We start from the raw sequence: 17,832 nt of genomic DNA on the forward strand, positions 1-17,832 counted from the left end.
TGGTCCTGGTCTGGTGTTCTGATCCGGGTCAGCCATCTGGACCTCTGTTTGGCTCCATTACCACGCCACTAGAGGCAGTATCAGGCCCGAAAAGATGCCACTAAGGAGCAGATTTAGAAGTTCACAGAAAGCTACAGAATTTGTTAAAAACTGTGAGCTGAGCTGAAGTAAATAAAAGAGAGAGAAGTTCAAATAAATGCTGAGAGTGAAAATCCTTCCTAAAGGTGAAGATATATCACAGATTTCAAAAGAAAATAAAAACGGGAGACCGCGGATTATATAGGAAATAGCGCCCCCTTCACTTCCGGAGTGCAATGGTCACATTTCCAAATAAGGTCTGAGACTGACAGCGGTCCGTCCCGCCCCTTTCTGTTTGCTGCAGCGAGGTGGACTTGCATCCTCCATCCTCCTGGACACCTGGGCGCTCTGCTGCCCGCCCGCCGAGCTCCTCTCTCGGCTCTCAGAGGTCCAGAGCTCCGCGGCTCCTCAGCGGGTCTCTGTCAGCTCGCTGCCCGGCCCAGAGCGCTCTGAGGTCGGTCAGAGGACGGAGAACACCCCCTCAGATGAAGACTTTCATGCCTCACCTTGCGAGGTGAGTATGTGCGCTCGCGTGATCACAGGGATGACGTCAGAGGCAGTGTATGGGTATTCAATTATTATCATGAGCTTCACGCATTTCTGCCCGTAAACAGCCATGCGCGTGCGTGTTGGTGTCCGGGGCAGGGGGAGGTGGAGATTGTTCTGCTGCATGAAAAGGTTCCGAACCGGGAGTCTGATCCAGAACTCAGGATGCCGAACGAGGAGCTGAGATGGTCCGCATATGGAAACCATGGCAACCAAGCAGGGCGCACCGGAGACAGAACCCGACCAGAACATGAGGATGAGACTGAGGCAGGCCGGGCCTTCAGTCTGTTAGAGCTGGGCATCAAAATCACCTCCACGGTCCAGCTGTAAATACCGGTTACAGTATAAAACTATTTTAGTTTATAATATGATGAAACAGATCCAGTTTTAGTTACATAATGTTTCAAACGTGTTTTTATTTACGTCACACTGCTAATAATACACATATCTCAATAATAACTTCTCTTCCGTCTTTTCATTGTTAAGCTGCCTTTATTAATACTTAAAGCTAACCCTAACACTAATCCCTTCAAAATAAAATCATATGCTCTCAAAACAGAAGTTAATCATTAACCGCCAAAGAGGGAAACAATCAAATACAGAACCAAATTTAGAACATCATGAAGCGATTTATAAAGTCCAGAGGACTCCAAAGCTTCATTCAGCGACGAAGCTGAAGTTGGTTTCCGATTCGGGAAATGGCTAAAGGGCGATTCCACCTAATTATTCACAACCTTCCGCATCTTTAATCGACTCTAGTTTAAAAACTACAACATCTGGACTCTTCACACCTGGACTGGATTATTCTGCTCTTATAGCAGAATAATTAAAACCTTGTTTATCTTTTTGTGAAACCTTTATTTGATTTGTGAAACTTCACTTAACAGACAGCTGCAGATCTTTCCTTCCAGCAGCCATCAAAATCTACAATACCTCTCTGAAGAATGAATGAGTTACACCAACATTTAATTTCCCTTTGGGATTAAAAAAAAACCTGCATGGAACTATTAACATGTAGCTACTATTAGCATGTAGCTACCATCAGCATCTAGCTACTGTTAACATGTAGCTACTATTAGCATGTAGCTACCATCAGCATCTAGCTACTGTTAACATGTAGCTACTATTAGCATGTAGCTACCACACGCTGATGGTATCAGATCTGTCCGCGTTAACGGTACTGCAGGTGCTACTATTTAGTGGACAGTAGCCCTGGCTGCCCAGTCCTGGGGTACTGAGGCCAGGCTGCCTGCACAGCGTCCTCTGTAAGGACGGTGAAGTGTCTTGCCCAAGGACACGACGAGCCGCCACAGGGTGAACTGGTTGCTGATGGTTGGTCTCTGGGCCTCTTCAGGACCAGCAGCTGACAGTGACAGCTTCCTGTTCCTATTCCAGGTCACAGTCTGACCTCTGACCCCTCTGAGAAGCAGCAGGAGCGCCATGCAGGGCGGGGCAGCGGAGGCGGGGCCGTCCCCCCTGACAGAACATGGCGGCCTCATCGACACCCACAGGCCGGAGGCGGAGCCTCCCCAGGAGCTGGACCCCGGCGCCCTGCCCCCCCCGGCCTTCGGCCTCCTGTTTCGGCTGTGGGCGGAGTCTGGGGGCGGAGCCTGCTGTGAGACGACCTTCATCGAAAGCCCCACCCCCACCTGTTGCTCAGCCGGATCTTCCAGGGAGACGTTGCGACTCTCTGACAGCAAGTTACTGGAGCTCAGTGGAGATGAGGCCAAGATTCCCCCGATGACCTTTGACCCGGTCGGAGACGAGGAGCTGGAGGTCAGCATCCATCCATTGAGTCTGATGTAAACTGTGAGTGTATATATTGTGTATACAGTGTGTATATAGTGTATATATAGTGTGTACTGTGTGTGTGAGCAGAGCGATCTCTCCAGCTCCTCCACTCACAGCGATGACGACTTCCTGCTGCTTCCTCCCAGAGATCATCGGAGCCTCAGTGTTTTCTCCATGCTCTGCTGCTTCTGGCCGCTCGGCATCGCTGCCTTCTACCTGGCACAGCAGGTAGGTGGGCGGAGCCTGGGTGGGCGGATGTTATGTTAACCCATGACCTCCTGCAGTTTCTTCTTCTCTTGTTGCTGCCCAGTCTCCACTTCCCGCTCCGGTTGCTAAGTAACCGCTCTGCAGTCAGCCGTACTGAGCGTGCTCAGTACATGCTTGTTGCCATAGTAACGCTTCCCACACAAGAACTGATTTGAATAAACTTTATTCATCTTCCAGCCCAAAACATCAGGTCCCTGCAGCTCACACACTGTGGGTTCTGGTCCAGAAGTGGTTCTGATGGTTCTGATGTGTAGGTCTGGTTCTGACCCGATGGGGTCCAGAGTCTGTCCTGGTGATGTAATTTCCTCCTCAGCATGTCAGCGTTCATCTGATCCAGGTGTGTTAAACCAGGAAGAGAACTACAACATGGACGCCGGAACCTCCGGGACCCACTCTGGATCTCACCGGGTCAGAACCTTCAGGTGGAATCAGAAAACAGGCTTTTACTTTTCTGACCCGGTCATTGACATTTATTTTGAAAGTCCAAATGAGACTTGGGAAATGTGGAGTCTTTTATTTTGTAGGACCAAATCATTAAAAACGCTGGTCCAGTTGGACTGTGAGATCAGAACCACCAGATCCCCCGGACTCAGGTCCAGAAAGCATGAGACCATCAGGAGAACTCGTCCAGAACCTGGTGGGAGGAAGCCCCGCCCCCTGGCCCTGATTGGCTGCAGAGTTTCACTGTATCTAATTTCTAGGAAACTGTTTCCTGTCAGCATGGCGGTTAATTGGCTGCGGCTCATCCTGAGCGTTGCCATGGCGATAGACGGTGGTGGGGGCAGTCCCGGGACTTCCTCCAGTACCACCAGAACCCGGTGTCCCACCGCGGGGTCGTGACCCCTGTCTCTGTCCGCAGACCAGCCGGGCGGTGTCTACAGGTGACCTCCACCTGGCCGGCTCCACCTCCAGGCGGGCGCTCTTCCTCGCCGTTCTCTCCATCACCATAGGAACCGGCATCTATGTGGGCGTTGCCGTTGCGCTCATCACCTACCTGTCCAAGAACCAGAAGTGGTAACCATGGCAACAGCAGCTGGGTCTGGAGCCTCGGTGGGTTCTACGGGTTTTTGGACTTTTGTGTCTTTTGGTTCTAGATTTTTCTCTGAAGGTTTTTGAATGTTTGTAAACCATCATCATCATCATCATCAGACTTTACCTGCCAGGTGGATGAAGAACCAACAGAACCTGCTGTGGTTCTGGTCCAGACGGTTCTGATTCCCACTGGGAGGTTCTGGTTGCTCTGAACTGAATCTGGGTTTGTTTTCCTTCTCCAGCCGGTTCTGGTTCTGGTTCTGTCCACGGATCTCCCGGTTTCTGATTTGATGGAGCCGGGTTTTGTTCACAGTGACAAGGAGCCGATGGTGTCGGACCGGCCCAGCAGAACCACGTGGGCCGGGTTTCCCTCATTCAGATGTGGACGAGGTTCTGCAGCTCTGACCCCGATGCAGGTTCTGTTCAGATTCTGGTTTCAATCACGCTGCCACCTGAGCGTCCAGAGCCCGACCCGACCCGACCCGACCCGGTCCCCCCCAGTGTTACTTCCTGCGTCAGCAGAACTAATCTGTCCTCTGAGCTCATTAACGTCCTGATCCGTTTAGCTGCTGCTAATATGAACCAGAACCAGCAGGTTCTGCCAGAACTCAGAATGTCTGATGAGGCTGTGACCTTTGACCGAGGTGCGGCCCAGGTTCTGGAGCCGTTTTGGGCCGATCCTCTCCAGAACCGGTCTCCTGTGGTTCTGTTCATGACCCGTTTAGCTCCATTTTGTTCCTAAATAAACGGATTTTCCAATACTTGATCCTTTGATCTGAACGTCATTAAAGGAAAGTCTTTGGAGCCGCTGACCTTTGACCTCTGGAGCAGCCGGGGTGAGGAGGGACGTCTCCATGACGACGGGCTCCGGCTCGGCGCCACCTGCAGCTCATTTGGACGATGTTGAATAAAAGACGAACACGCTGATTGGTTCTGGACTTTTTATTTCTAGAGTTTCAGTCTGACTACGGGAAGCTTCGCCCTGAGCGCCGCCTGCCAGGCGCAGCTCCAGCAACACCACAAACACCACTCTGACATCACTTCCTGTCACAAATTTCCTGTGAAAATGTGATGTCAGTACTCAGGAAGTGTTGACATCATTTCCTGAGTGATGACGTCATAAGCTGTGTCCGAATTCAGGGTCTGCGTCTGTTGAAGGACAGATTTGTAGGCCGAATACGTCATAGCGTGGCAAGAAGGCCCGTCCGAATCCAAAGACTCGTCCAAATGCGTCCTTCTTTTCCCCAGGTTTGAAGGATGGGTCGGCCCACCGTATCCCATAATTCATTGCAGGTCCCAAGCGGGCATTCAGGCAGAGCGACGATGGCGGTGAAAAGCGGTAAATTATTTTGTTACATTACACTTTAAATGACACAACGTGATTTTGTACAGTGTAAGTGAGTAAGTCTCCAATATCAGCTCTGACATGGTGGCTCATGTCAGCTGCAGGTTGGTTTACTGGAGCAGAACATGGTTAGAAAAAGTTTCCCCAGTAACTGGAAGTTAAACACAGATATTATTCTGACATTTAACATTTAGCTGTAAATGTTTGGTTTACTATTGAATTTATTCCTGATCAAATCGGTTTGATTGATTAAAGTGAAGCCTTCAAACATGCTAGTTTTATTTAACTCTAATGGTTTATCTGAGATTATATTTGAAAATGAATCATTTATTCCTGGTAGAAATGTGCTCTACATGTTTGAACATTTAGAATCAAACTAACAGATTCATTTTTTCCTATAAACAAACTTTACTATAAAGGTGAAGAATAATACAGGAATCAGTAACACATGACTGAAAGACAAACTTCAGCTCCGTTGCTGTTTTTCTCTGCTTCACGGTTGCTAGGCAACCTGAGTTACGCTGAGGTGGGGGCGGGGCAGTTGGAGGAGGCAACACCTGTGTGAATTCACTGCTTCTCTCTTCAGGTCTTGGTTTATTCTCCTTCCCAGGATGCAGACCTTGAATCCGGACACAGATAGTTCAGTCTGGCCACCTGACTTCCAGTGACATCGACTTGTTGAAACTCTTGTCATCTACTATCTGCTAGTAAAATACTCTGACATCACTTCCTGTTACTCTGACGTCACTATTTGCAATTAGGCATGACTTCCTGCCTGCTGCTGTGTGTCTCTAACAGAACACCTGCAGCACAGCTCTGCATAAACTCCAGATGTGGAAGTGTTTACCTGCACAGGTGAGTAGGAAGGTGACCTGCTCTTTGGCTGTCTGTTTCCATAGCAACCCACCCAACCGGTACCGACCGGTACCGAGCCACCCGACCATCAGCGACGCACAAACTAAAATCTGGGCGTAAAAAAAGAAATGTTTGGCAAGAATCCTCCAAAGCTGCGCCCCCTGAAGGACAAACTGAGACACTGCAGCAGGAAGCCAGGAGTCAGGGCTGCCAGGTGGTACCGGCTGGTACCGGTCGGGCTCAGGTCATCTGGACCTCAGGTTCTGTTCAGTTAAAATGTTCTGGTGACAAATTTACAGACTGGAAGAAAACACACACAGTTCTCTGGCAGGGTGTGTGTTCAGTGTGTGTGTGTGTGTGTGTGTGTGTGTGTGTGTGTGTGTGTGTGTGTGTTCTGCACATGCTCAGTAGAGTCCGTCAGTCCGGGAAGCGGCGCCTCCTCTCTCGGCCCCCCGGCTCGGTGGGTGGGGGGGGAGGGGAGAGACCTCAGGATGCTGGTGGGCGGGGCTTCAGGTGGCGTCGGCGTCGGGGGAGGCCCCGCCCTCCTCCACCTGGTTGGCGCGGCCGAAGGTCTTGACCTTGGACAGAAGGTCGGCCAGCGTCTCCTTGAAGCCTTTCTCCAGCAGCCAGCCCTCGCTCTCACACTCCGGGTTCTCCGGGTCGGCCATCGTCTCCAGGGCCGTGCTCAGGTACTTCAGGCCCGCCACGTCCCCCGCCTGGCTCACACACACACACACACGCACAGAGGAGAAGTGAATCTGGACAGATCAACATGGTTCAGCTCTACACCAACCAGCAGCTTCCTGTTCCTGTTCCTGCAGCGATCTGATTGGAGCTTTCAGCTTTCTGAACCAGGAGCACAGGCCCCCCGTCTGCCCCCCCTCCAGGTGAGCTCAGGTGTGTCCTTCAGCCAGTAACTTCAGGTGTTGAACTTGTTGTTCTGACCCAGATAACAGGCCTCTTAGGCAATGTCCCTGACTTCCCAGAATGCACCCTGCTGTGGCAGATTAACCCCCCAGGAATAGTTCCTGCCCCCCAGGCAGATTACCTGCAGCAGCTCAGCCTGGACTCGGCTCTCTAGTCAGTCCGAGTTGCTGACGGACTGGACTCGGACTGCGGCGGGTTTCCGTGACCGGTCCGGTTCAGAAACAAACATGGCGGTAAATCTGATTAACGTGGCAGCGTGCCGGGTCACCTGGTGCCGGTTCGGTCCAGGTGTTCTGACAATCATCTTGTTTTAAAACGGAGGATTAGGAACACGGCTGATCCTCCGTGAACCCGTCCACGGGTTAAAGACTGTGGCTGGAGGAGGCGGGCAACCAGTTACCATGGCAACACAGCGCCAGGCCCAGATCGATGGTTCTGTTCTGGTTCCAGTTGGGTTTTGGTTCTTTTCATGTGTCCTGTCCAAGAACCCAGGTTCCAGCTACATCAACCTGCCAGCATCAGGCAGGATCGTCTCACTCCGACTCCCTGAAAACTTCCCAGAATGCAGCAGAGGACGAACTGGAGCGGCATGCCGCAGTTAGCATGTTAGCTGATGAAGGCTGGCTTTGAGTCTTCATCACTGGAGGCTTTCATCTACAACTTTCACCTTCAGAAGCAGGACCAGCTGAAAACAGAGGCTGCCTGTTAGCATGCTAACAGCTATCATTAGCATGCCACGCTAACTTTAAAGCAGTTTTTTATGTTCATGTGTTCCTTTGTCAGCATAAAGGACGAGTTTTAAAGTTCATTCTGTAAAGAATGAAATCCAATTAATAACCTCGCCTTGTTAGCTTAACATGCCAAGACTAATGTAATGCTAACTTTAACATGCTAAGGCTACCTTCAGGATGTTACTGACTCTGAAGGTTATAGTTATATAATAAGTTTCTTTCTTTCTAATGTTTCCTTTGATGCTGTGAAGCATGTTAAACTGCTATGCTATCCCATGCTATTCGATGCTAACCAGATGAACTCGTCTCGTATCAATTCAACGTCACACACCAACGACCGAGCCTGTTTTAGCAGGAAAGGAGATCCGACGGTTTGAACGAGAAACGGTGCAACTTCCATGAAAGAAAAGCTTGAAATAAGCTAACAGGCGGGTTTGGTGAGTCTTGGGTCCTGAAACCAGACAGCGGCCATGATGAGCTGCAGCTGATTATCTACTTGATTTGACTGACATTCACTTCCATAACTCTCTCATTCAACATTACAGAACAAATCAACAGATGTCGATCATCATGGATGATGATCTTTGAGTTTCTGAATGTTTGCCTCCATCTGTTGCTACAGCAGTAGCATGCTAATGCTAATCCTTAATGTTAGTCTGTCAGGATTATTTTGTGAAGGTTTTTGCTCTAGTAAACGGCTTTGAACAGATTTCTGAATGAATGGTACAATACGGTGGTGGACACAGATAGCTAAAAGGTTAGCTGCTCTAACCCTAATGCACTAATAAACTTTAGCTAATGCTGGACTAATGCCATGGCATTTAACAGGGGCTAAAGCTAAAGCACTAGACCAGCATGGTATTTAGCAGGAGCTAATGCTAAAGTACTGAATCCAATCATGTTGAAATCCAGCATGATGAGCAGAACATGAAGAAATTCATATGTGAGCTACTGTATTTATCTGAATAACATCCTGGTTATGTGTTCACATGTTTTTCTTTTATTTTGTCTTTTTATTGTCAATTGCTAAATAAAGTTTATTGTAAAAAAGGGAACGCAACAGGAAGTGGAACTGCTGCATCTAAAACCACTTCAAAATAAGAGTTGAGTATTTAGGTCTAACTACCCAACAGTTGATAACCAAACCTTCAACACAGATGTTGATCTTTATTCAGATAAAATTGGACAAAACTGAAGGAAATTTGCACTTCAGACTTTGTTACCAAAAATGCTGAAGCACTAAATGAAAATCTGGTAACTAAACCTGCTAAGGCTAACAGCCATTAGCCTGAGATGTTCAGGGTGTTCCAGTGCCCTGAAGCCTGAAGCTAATTTATAGCCACTGTTAATAAATCTATAATGGTTTTATGTAAATATATCAAATAGTGTTGAGCAGCTTGAGCTCTGTGGAAACCACAGCAGATCAGCTCATAGCCGCCCTTATAAAAAATCCCATCAAAGTCACATGAGATCACATGAAAACCACACATGTGGTTCACACAACTTTTTACATGTGAAAGATGTGAATCACATGTGAAAGCACATGTATACTTGATTTTGGAACGTTTCGTGGTAAAATCACGTGATTCCCATGTGATCACATGGGAATCACATATGATACACATATTTCCACATGTGGAAATATGTGATATACATATACATTATATACAATTATAAAATAATGGGACCACCTTTTTTACCATGAAAATGTCCGATTTCTTCATATTATTCACTTTTCATGATGAATATGAGGTCGCATGTCAATCTCATATGATTTTCTAAGACATAACTGCAAACTAAAGCAAACTTGTAGCTATGAATCAAGACTTCTTAGACAAGTATATATGTACACAAAACAACAATTTATTTACTTCTGTTTGAAACTGTTGAGAACCAGAAACAACTTTTAACACCTGAGCATGACACCATACAGGTTTACCCAAAATTAGGTCCAGATAATAAACGTGTGGAAACCAGAAACAGGTTTAATATCATCAGTGCCGGTCCAGAGAGGGAAAACAGAACCTCAGGTAAAACCTGACTGGTCCTTCACGTTGTTTCAGGAGAGACTGTAGCATTCGACTGTGAGCCCTCTGAGTCTCCTTAATGTCTTTAAGGGTGGTTAGAACACACACACACACACACACACGTTGGCATTGGTGGCTTGCATAGGGGTCTTCTTATATGTGCCAGTAACCACAGGTGCAGGTGCTGTGGGTGGTGATGCTCAGGTGAGGAGTTTTCCTTCTCCAGTGCTGAAGGTGATCAGGTCTCTGGGTCCTGATCTGTTGCCCCATTCATTCCCCCTCTGAGCTTCACTGGACCACTGGCCTCCAACAAACTGTAAAAATTAATAAAACAAAGCTCCTATGATCTGGACTACATTTTATTTACACACACCCACAGCAGAGTCCTACTTTTCCATCAGTGTGTAATTGGCCAGAATGACTCTGATCTGCTAAATAAAGCAGCATAACGTGACGTTGTTTGGTGACTATCCTGTCAGGCTAAAAAACATTCAGTTGATAAAACTATGATTCTCTCGGCAATTAAAAGAAAAATCATGCAGTGTTAAAAACAGTAACAGGTCAATTTATATTTTTCTAATGGAAGAACGTCATCATAATAGCAGCTCACACATCATGGAGGGAGAAATGGCCGTTTTATTATAACGGTCCTCAATTTTAACTTTGACTGAGTAAACAGCTGCCGTCTGTTGTTCCCTCCTTTAAAAAGAGGTAAAGTTTAAGTAGTGAAGCATCAAATCCACACTAATTTGTTTTAGGAGCTGTAGGACTCAGGATAAAGCCTTCAAACGGTAAAATGGGCCAGCCTTCAGCTAACGTTCAGCTAGCTTAGCATGACTTCAGTACTAAGGAAAAGTTCACCGGTACATCACTATCAGTACGTGTTACTTTACAGATTTATATTTTTGTCTAAACATTTTCGATACACCTCGAGATTCAAATCAAGTAAAACATTTCTTACCTTTTGTTCGGGAAAAAAGCCAAACTCTTCAAGTCCATTTTATCCATGAAAAAGAGAAAGAAAGCAAAAAAACGATCCGCTTTTTTCTTCTTTTTTTAACGTCGTCAACTGTCTGAAGAATCTTCTAGAGTTGGTTGGGCTTGAAAACATCTCGCGAGATTTTTGAAATAATGAGATGAGATAAATCTTTATTGTCATTGTCACAAGGACAACGAAATTCAAAAGGTGCCATCAGTCAGTGCATACGCTTAAAAACAAAAAATAACTGTCTCACAATTCACACACAATGTAAGAGTTAACAAATAACTGGTAAAAAAAAGAAAAATAAGAACAGCCACATTCTCTCATCCATCATTTATGATGATTAATGGTTGTTTTTGATTGCATTTAGTTTTGTTATTGCTGTCGGGTAGAAACTGTCTCTGAGACGGTTGGTTCTGGTTCTGGTTGCTCTGTATCTTCTGCCTGAAGGCAGCAGTGTGAACAGAGAAGGTCCGGGGTGAGAAGTGTCCTTTGTGATGTGTTGTGCTTTTCTTAGACAGCGGTCGCTGTGCAGGTCCTCCAGTGAGGGGAGAGGGCAGCCAATGATTTTTTGGGCTGTATTCACAACCCTTTGGAGAGCTTTCCTTTGAGCCGTAGTGCTGCTGTTATACCAGACGCAGATACAGTAGGTCAGTATGCTCTCTATGGAGCACTTGTAGAAGGACACCAGCAGCTTCTCCTTGATGCTGTTCCTCCTGAGAACCCTCAGGAAGTTCAGTCTTTGCTGGGCCTTTTTTATCAGCTCCAAGGTGTTCATGTTCCATGTGAGGCCCTGCTCAATGTGGACCCCCAGGAAACGGAAATCAGCTACCCTCTCCACACATTTTCCCCCAATGGTTAGTGGTGTAATGTCCGTTTTATTCCTCCTGTAATCTATTATGAGTTCTTTTGTCTTTGAGTTGTTGAGGAGCAGATTGTTCTCCCTGCACCACTGCAACAGCCGCTCCACCTCTCCCCTGTAGGCGGACTCGTCGCCTCCTGAGATGAGCCCCACCACTGTGGTGTCATCAGCAAACTTGATGATGGTGTTGCTGTGGTGGGCAGAGGTGCAGTCGTATGTGTACAGACAATAGAGCAGGGGGCTCAGCACACAGCCCTGTGGAGAGCCAGTACTAAGGCTGAGGGCAGTGGATGTATGTTTTCCCACTCTAACTCTCTGCTGTCGGTTGGTCAGGAAGCTCAGGATCCACATGCAGGTGGAGTGAGGGAGGCCCAGGTCCCCCAGTTTGTCCACCAGTCTGTGAGGGAGGATGGTATTAAAAGCAGAGCTGTAGTCTACAAAGAGCATCTGCACATAGCTCCCCTGCTGCTCCAGATGTGACAGAGCAGCATGGAGGGCCGTGATCACAGCGTCCTCTGTGGATCTGTTGGCTCTGTAGGCGAACTGGTGGTGGTCAAAGCCAGGAGGGAGAAGTGCTGTGATGTGACCCCGGACCAGTTTTTCAAAACCCTTCGTCACCACAGGGGTTAGTGCCACTGGCCGGTAGTCGTTGAGGCAAGAGATGTGAGGTTTCTTGGGTATGGGGACTATGGTGGAAGATTTCAGGCAGGATGAGACTGTAGACAGGGCTAGGGACTGGTTGAAGATCCTGGTGAAGACTCCAGCCAGCTGATCGGCGCAGTCTTTCAGGACACGTCCAGGGACGCCATCAGGTCCAGCAACCTTCCTTGGGTTGACGGCCCGCAGTGTGCGCCTCACCTCGTGCTCCTCTACAACGAGGAGTGTGGTGTTGGAGAGAAACAGGCTGGGGAGCGGTGGTTTGTGTGGTTGCCTCCGTAGCCTAGCTAGCAGGCCGGCCCTGCAGCCCCGCTTCTGCCGTCTCTCTCTACGCCGCCGTCGCTTCCTCCCTGCTGGGATGGTAATCCACGGCGCACCGGGGCTCCTCGCTATGTCCCCCGGAATATTGAACAAGCGTTGAAAATCAGCTGTAACATCTCGTTCGTAGCGGGCACCGATCGTCAGGAGATCGTCCCGACTGTATATTTTGTTTGTCCGACATGACGGAACACAAATCAACACGTTCACAAGCAGCCAAACATATCATAGCACCGACCGAGAGAGCAATGAGCCGCTGCAACTGCGTGCGCCTCCATCTTGGGGGGAAAAAAAGGTATATATATATATATATATATATATGGACTGGAAACCCCGAGATCAAAGTGGGAAACACCCCCAAAGGTGGCGGAGAACGCCAGAGCTAAGATCCTGTGGGACTTCCAGATCCAGACAGACAAAATGGTAATGGCGAACCAACCAGACATTGTCGTAGTGGATAAACAACAGAGGAAAGCCGTTGTGGTAGATGTAGCAATACCAAGCGACTGCAACATCAGGAAAAAGGAGCAGGAGAAACTAGAGAAATACCAGGGCCTCAGGGAGGAACTGGAGAGGGCCTGGAAGGTGAAGACCACAGTGGTGCCTGTGGTCATCGGGGCCCTCGGGGCAGTCACCCCCAAACCGGACCAATGGCTACAACAGATCCCAGGAACAACATCAGACATCTCAGTCCAGAAATGTGCAGAACCCTCAAGCTCACAGGCCTCTGGTAGAGGACCCGAGCTCAGAGGATAAGAACCACCCGCGGTGGGTGAGAAGGGAATTTTTTTATATATATACACACACAGTCATGGAATAGTTATTTTGAAAAAGTAACTTTAATTGGATTACTAATTACTTGATTTGGAAAGTAACTAAGTTACATTAAAAGTAACTTTTTTAGTCACTTTCAGCGGCTGCTAACAACAACGCTGTAAAAATGACATTGATCTTTGCCAATATTTAATTGTAAGCTATTTTATAACAGTAACATCAACAATGTGTCTCCACTGATAAGGTTGAACTGAAGGGGAGATTTTTTAATGGTTACAATAAAAAAACAACATTAGTAATTTGTGCAGTTTTTGTGTTTTCCACTATTGTCTGGAAAACTCTAAGGATTTGAGTAAATACTGAGCTGCAAGCAAAACATTCACATCTCCAGGGACAAGGACTACTGTAGAAATCAAGCTTTTCTTTTTTTTTTCATTTCAGGAATGTAACCAAAAGGTTTTATTTCATTGAAAATAAAACCTTTTAACCCTAACCCTAACCCTCTGACACCAAACACACAACAGCCTCCAGGTTGTGTGTTTGGTGTCAGAGGTCAGAGGTCAGAGCTCCTCCTGCGGCTCCACAGTTCAGATGGCTGCTGCACAGATTAGTGACACTTATCTTAATATTAATAATTATAATGGCGTTTAGTTGCACAACTTTACGGACTCGTTCATTTTCACGTTTATTGCTCTGTTCATATTAGTCTCCATGTTTCCAATGTTCTGGACATCTGGACGTCATTCACAGGTAATATATTAACTTTAACAGAGACGCAGCGGGACGGATCATCCTGGAAATGATGGACAGGGAGAGTCTGACTAAAACTAGCTGGAGGTCAGACACATTCTGGGGTTTCTGTCTGTTTATTTCCAAGCCCAAATGAACAACTTCACCTTCAAAAACCAGCCCAGAAAGCGACTCATTAAATCTGCTAGCAACTTAAAAAAAAAAAAAAAAGCCACTTATAATAATCAGACTTGGCGACAGAAACTCAAAGTAGTTCCTGTTTTTCTACCAACAAAATGTGAATCTCCCTCCATTGTTTACGTTTCTGTTGCATAGAAACGGCGATCAGACGTAGAGGAAATAAAATGAAATTCCAAAAAAAAAATGGTAACGCAAAATGATTTCGATAAGTAACTGTAGTCTGACTACTGGATATGAAATAGCAACGCGTTAGATTACTGGTAATCATATACATATATATATATGTGTATATATATATATATATATTTATTTACATATATATAGCTCAGACTTAAACCCTTTTATTTTGTATTATTTTATTTTATAAAACATTTTAAACTTTTATTTCACACCAGTTAGTTATTTTTTTAGTTAACTATATACTTTACATTATTAGCAAATATTTCTATTAACACATAAATATAAGTGTTGCTTTGTCTTAGAGTTGAAGTTTGTGCCTCTGGCATAACTTAACATTTATTTAATTTATACCAGAGGCACATAAACTGAGGCATGTGAGAAATATGTGATCCCATGTTGAATAAACCATGGATCACATAATCAAAATACTTTATCACATGTGGAACATATGAACCACATGTGATCACGTGAATTTCATGGGATTTTTTGTAAGGGCACTGTAAAGCACGGTGGAGGAGGGATGATGATGTGGGACAGTTTGTGACTAATAGATTCCTGATAATGAAGCTACAGTTCTGACTAACCAGTGAGAACCAGACAGACGTCACGATGCTTCACTTACTCCAGTTCTGTCCCTTTAAGAACACATGTCACTGATTGGCTGCGGCAGTGTGGGCGGAGCCTTACCTCCAGGACGATGGTGAAGATGAGAAGCGCTCCGATGCTGTTCATGATGCCGCTGTAGTAGGAGAAGACGGCCTGGCGGCAGCCGCGGTTCCAGATGTTCAGCTCCTCGGTGCGGTGGTCGTAGTCGTAGTGGGCGGAGTTATTGGTCAGGTGATGCTGGATGCAGGGGCGGGGCGAGCCGGGGTTACAGCAGCTGAACGGGACGCTGTCCATCAGGTACTTCCCCTCCACATTACTGAGGACACGGCTGAGGGACAAACACACAGGTCAGACCCTGATAGGAGGCGGGCGGGGCGCCGGGGCGGGGCGCCGGGGCGGGGCGCCGGGGCGGGGCGCCGGGGCGGGGCGCCGGGGCGGGGCGCCGGGGCGGGGCGCCGGGGCGGGGCCTTTTAAAGGGTTCTGCTCAGATTTGAGATGGAGAATCGTGGAGGGTTCCTCATAGAAGGCTGATCTTCCAAACTGAGCATGCTCAGACTGACTGATCAGCACAGAAGATACAAAACTTTTAAAAATCAGTGAAACGTCGCAGCAGCAGGGAGGTGAAGTTCTGGTTCTGGTTCTAGCCCCCTGAGCCTTCACACCTCCATCTGGTCGTGTTATCAGAGACCTGATTGGTCCTTCAGTACCTCCAACCACTTCCTGCTCCACCCACCCTAACCCTGGAACTCCACCAGAACCACCTCCAGAACCCCAGAGACCCAGACCGCACTGCGGTGAAACCACCCTACACACTAATCAGTAGCGGACCTTCAACCACCCGCTGCTTTGTGCCATTATTGCTGTGATGACATAATCAGTTTTATGCAGATTAGGCCCTTTTGGAGTTTCACTTTCTAGCGGGTCGGGTCTGCTGCAGAACGTTCCCCTGCTGCTGCCTCAGAGGCCGTAAACTTTGACCTCCTTAAACCCAGATTGATCCCCTGCTGAGTCCGTGAACGCAACAATCCACCTGCAGCTTTACCTCACCAAGGAACTAATACCAGCCCAGATTCTGCGTCTGAACCCGACCTGCCGTGTTCAGGTACTCACTCTTTGACCACGTCGTTGCTCATGTCCAGGTAGCGGTTGCTGATCCACTGCACCTCGAACCAGTCCCTGAAGTTGTTGTTTCCGCAGCACCGGAACTCGATCTGAGTCATGTCCAGCGTCCTCTTCATGAAGCAGCGTCCCGGCGTGTCCGTGTCCTTGTAGAAGCGGATGGCGTTCTTCAGGCCCTCGGCCAGTGTCAGGTACACGGCGAACTGCATGAGGAAGGAGAGCAGCACCAGCAGCAGCAGCAGCACATTGAAGCCGCAGCACAGCAGCATGTAGGGCCGCAGCATCGGCTTCATCTTGGAGAACTTCTGGGGGTCCAGAGAGTCGTGGCACAGCTTCCCCCCGAAGGCGTTCAGGCCGCAGGACAGCATGCCCACCAGGATCAGCAGGTTGGGCACCAGGTGGCTCTCGTTGTTGTCCATGATCTCGCTCCTCTTCCTCAGCTCGATCTTGAAGAAGATGCCGAGGCTGAAGAGGATGATGCCCACGATGACGGCGAGCCAGTAGAGCATCCAGAGACCCTGAGCCAGCTTGACCCGCTTCTGCAGGTTGAACTTCAGCGACAGGAACGGCATGGCGTCGGCTCACGGCGACGGTCCCGAACGGGTCTGCAGAACGATGAGGCTCAGAGCCGCAAGCCGTCCCAGGAGGAGCTCAGGAACTGGACCGCAGGGTTCTGAGTCATGATGAGGAACCGGCAGCAGGAACCAGCGCGAAGCGGAGCGGAGGTGTGAATATGAGCGGCAGCCTGGCGTCCTGCTAAAGCCGCTCCTGATCTGATTAGCAGCGGATCATCTGAGGCTCTAATCCTCCAATTACTGCTAATGGGTTTGGAGCTAAGCAGCAGCTTCCTGGCTCACCTGGTCCCGCCCCCGCACAGGTGAGGCCCAGCAATCAGCAATCTAAATCTGAGGATGCTGTTACTATGACAACAGCTTGTCAACAGTCAACACGTCATCGTCTATGGCGCCACCTCCAGGATCGGACAGGTCTTCAGTCCATCAGAGAACATGGATGGCTTAACCGTCGCCATGCCGAACACGACGTAGCAGGCGGAGCTTCCCTGGTAGTCATGGTAACCACCCCGAGAAGATCCTCAAAGTCCTGATCCGGGTCCACTGCCAATAAATGACGAGCCTGGCTGTCTCTGTGGGCGGCCAATGTTCCCAAATGTCCCCCAATGTTCCCAAATGTCCCCCAATGCCGCCGGGCCTGGACTGAATCACTCATAGCTAACCCGCCCGCTTTAGCCTTAAAGGATCTCAGACTTTCGGCTCCTCTGCAATTTTCTGGCAGTTTGTTCCAGACTGGTTCTGGTTCTGGTCCCCTTCCATAGAAGGGGACCAGAACCAGAACCAGCAGACCTCAGGTCAGCAGGTTTACCCAGCAGTAGTCTGGCTGAAGCTCCTTCCTGGTTTTAGCCAGAATCCGACCCAACCGGATCGGACCGGACGGGCACAATAGTCACCTGAGCTGGACCGGATCAGGAAGGACGGGCTTTTATTCTGGAACATTCACACAATTTATCCTGGCTGAAACCCTGAAAGGTTCTGTCCCCACCTGGACCCGTCCTGTTTGGGCAGAACCTCCATCGCAGCTTCAGCCGAGCCTTCTGGGTCGTAAATTATTTTATTTTTAAAAACTTTTTTCAGGAGAAAAATCTGAACTAAAACTGGATCATGATCAAATTAGTCTGGGAGAAATGAACCAAATGTTCTGTAAACCGGGTCAGTACCAACCGACCACCAGAACCTGCTGCTGGGCATCCATCTTGTCTCCTCCTGGATGTTTGGACCAGACGGACTTCA

The 17,832-nt window shown here is 48.1% G+C and overlaps 2 protein-coding genes and 1 long non-coding RNA gene across 7 annotated transcripts; 1 reads left to right on the forward strand and 2 right to left on the reverse strand.

Annotated features, from left to right (window-relative positions):
• Positions 1–345: 345 nt before the first annotated feature.
• syndig1 (synapse differentiation inducing 1) lies at positions 346–4,638 on the forward strand. 5 transcript variants are annotated; one of them, XM_028007531.1, is made up of 5 exons: positions 346–592; positions 693–950; positions 2,020–2,400; positions 2,503–2,643; positions 3,542–4,638. In XM_028007531.1, the coding sequence occupies exons 3-5, from the start codon at positions 2,065–2,067 to the stop codon at positions 3,698–3,700; spliced, it is 636 nt and encodes a 211-aa protein (XP_027863332.1). In that variant the 5' UTR covers positions 346–592; positions 693–950; positions 2,020–2,064; the 3' UTR covers positions 3,701–4,638. The 5 variants fall into 5 exon arrangements, with proteins under 5 accessions (XP_027863332.1, XP_027863333.1, XP_027863334.1 ...); XM_028007532.1 differs by having other exon boundaries at positions 724–950; XM_028007533.1 differs by lacking the exon at positions 693–950 and having other exon boundaries at positions 3,542–3,745; positions 3,957–4,638.
• Positions 4,639–4,641: 3 nt separating this feature from the next.
• prph2b (peripherin 2b (retinal degeneration, slow)) lies at positions 4,642–17,811 on the reverse strand. Its single transcript, XM_028007528.1, has 3 exons — positions 16,019–17,811; positions 14,990–15,236; positions 4,642–6,630 (listed from the first exon to the last, which is right to left on the reverse strand). The coding sequence occupies exons 1-3, from the start codon at positions 16,597–16,599 to the stop codon at positions 6,424–6,426; spliced, it is 1,035 nt and encodes a 344-aa protein (XP_027863329.1). The 5' UTR covers positions 16,600–17,811; the 3' UTR covers positions 4,642–6,423.
• LOC114138321 (uncharacterized) lies at positions 9,416–10,817 on the reverse strand. Its single transcript, XR_003594187.1, has 2 exons — positions 10,561–10,817; positions 9,416–9,913 (listed from the first exon to the last, which is right to left on the reverse strand). It is a non-coding gene; the product is annotated as an uncharacterized LOC114138321 (long non-coding RNA).
• Positions 17,812–17,832: the final 21 nt, after the last annotated feature.

This window comes from Xiphophorus couchianus, chromosome 22, assembly GCF_001444195.1.
Source record: "Xiphophorus couchianus chromosome 22, X_couchianus-1.0, whole genome shotgun sequence".
Classification (NCBI taxonomy): Eukaryota; Metazoa; Chordata; class Actinopteri; order Cyprinodontiformes; family Poeciliidae; genus Xiphophorus; species Xiphophorus couchianus.

Bases quoted from the DNA above. Each gene is read 5' to 3' on its own strand.
- syndig1 (XM_028007531.1), top strand. From the start codon at position 2,065: ATGCAGGGCGGGGCAGCGGAGGCGGGGCCGTCCCCCCTGACAGAACAT. The intron at 2,401-2,502 runs GTCAGCATCCAT...GTGTGTGAGCAG, and splicing joins TCGGAGACGAGGAGCTGGAG to AGCGATCTCTCCAGCTCCTC. The intron at 2,644-3,541 runs GTAGGTGGGCGG...CTCTGTCCGCAG, and splicing joins CCTTCTACCTGGCACAGCAG to ACCAGCCGGGCGGTGTCTAC.
- prph2b (XM_028007528.1), bottom strand. From the start codon at position 16,599: ATGCCGTTCCTGTCGCTGAAGTTCAACCTGCAGAAGCGGGTCAAGCTG. The intron at 15,237-16,018 runs GTGAGTACCTGA...TTTGTCCCTCAG, and splicing joins AGCAACGACGTGGTCAAAGA to CCGTGTCCTCAGTAATGTGG. The intron at 6,631-14,989 runs GTAAGGCTCCGC...TGTGTGAGCCAG, and splicing joins TCTTCACCATCGTCCTGGAG to GCGGGGGACGTGGCGGGCCT.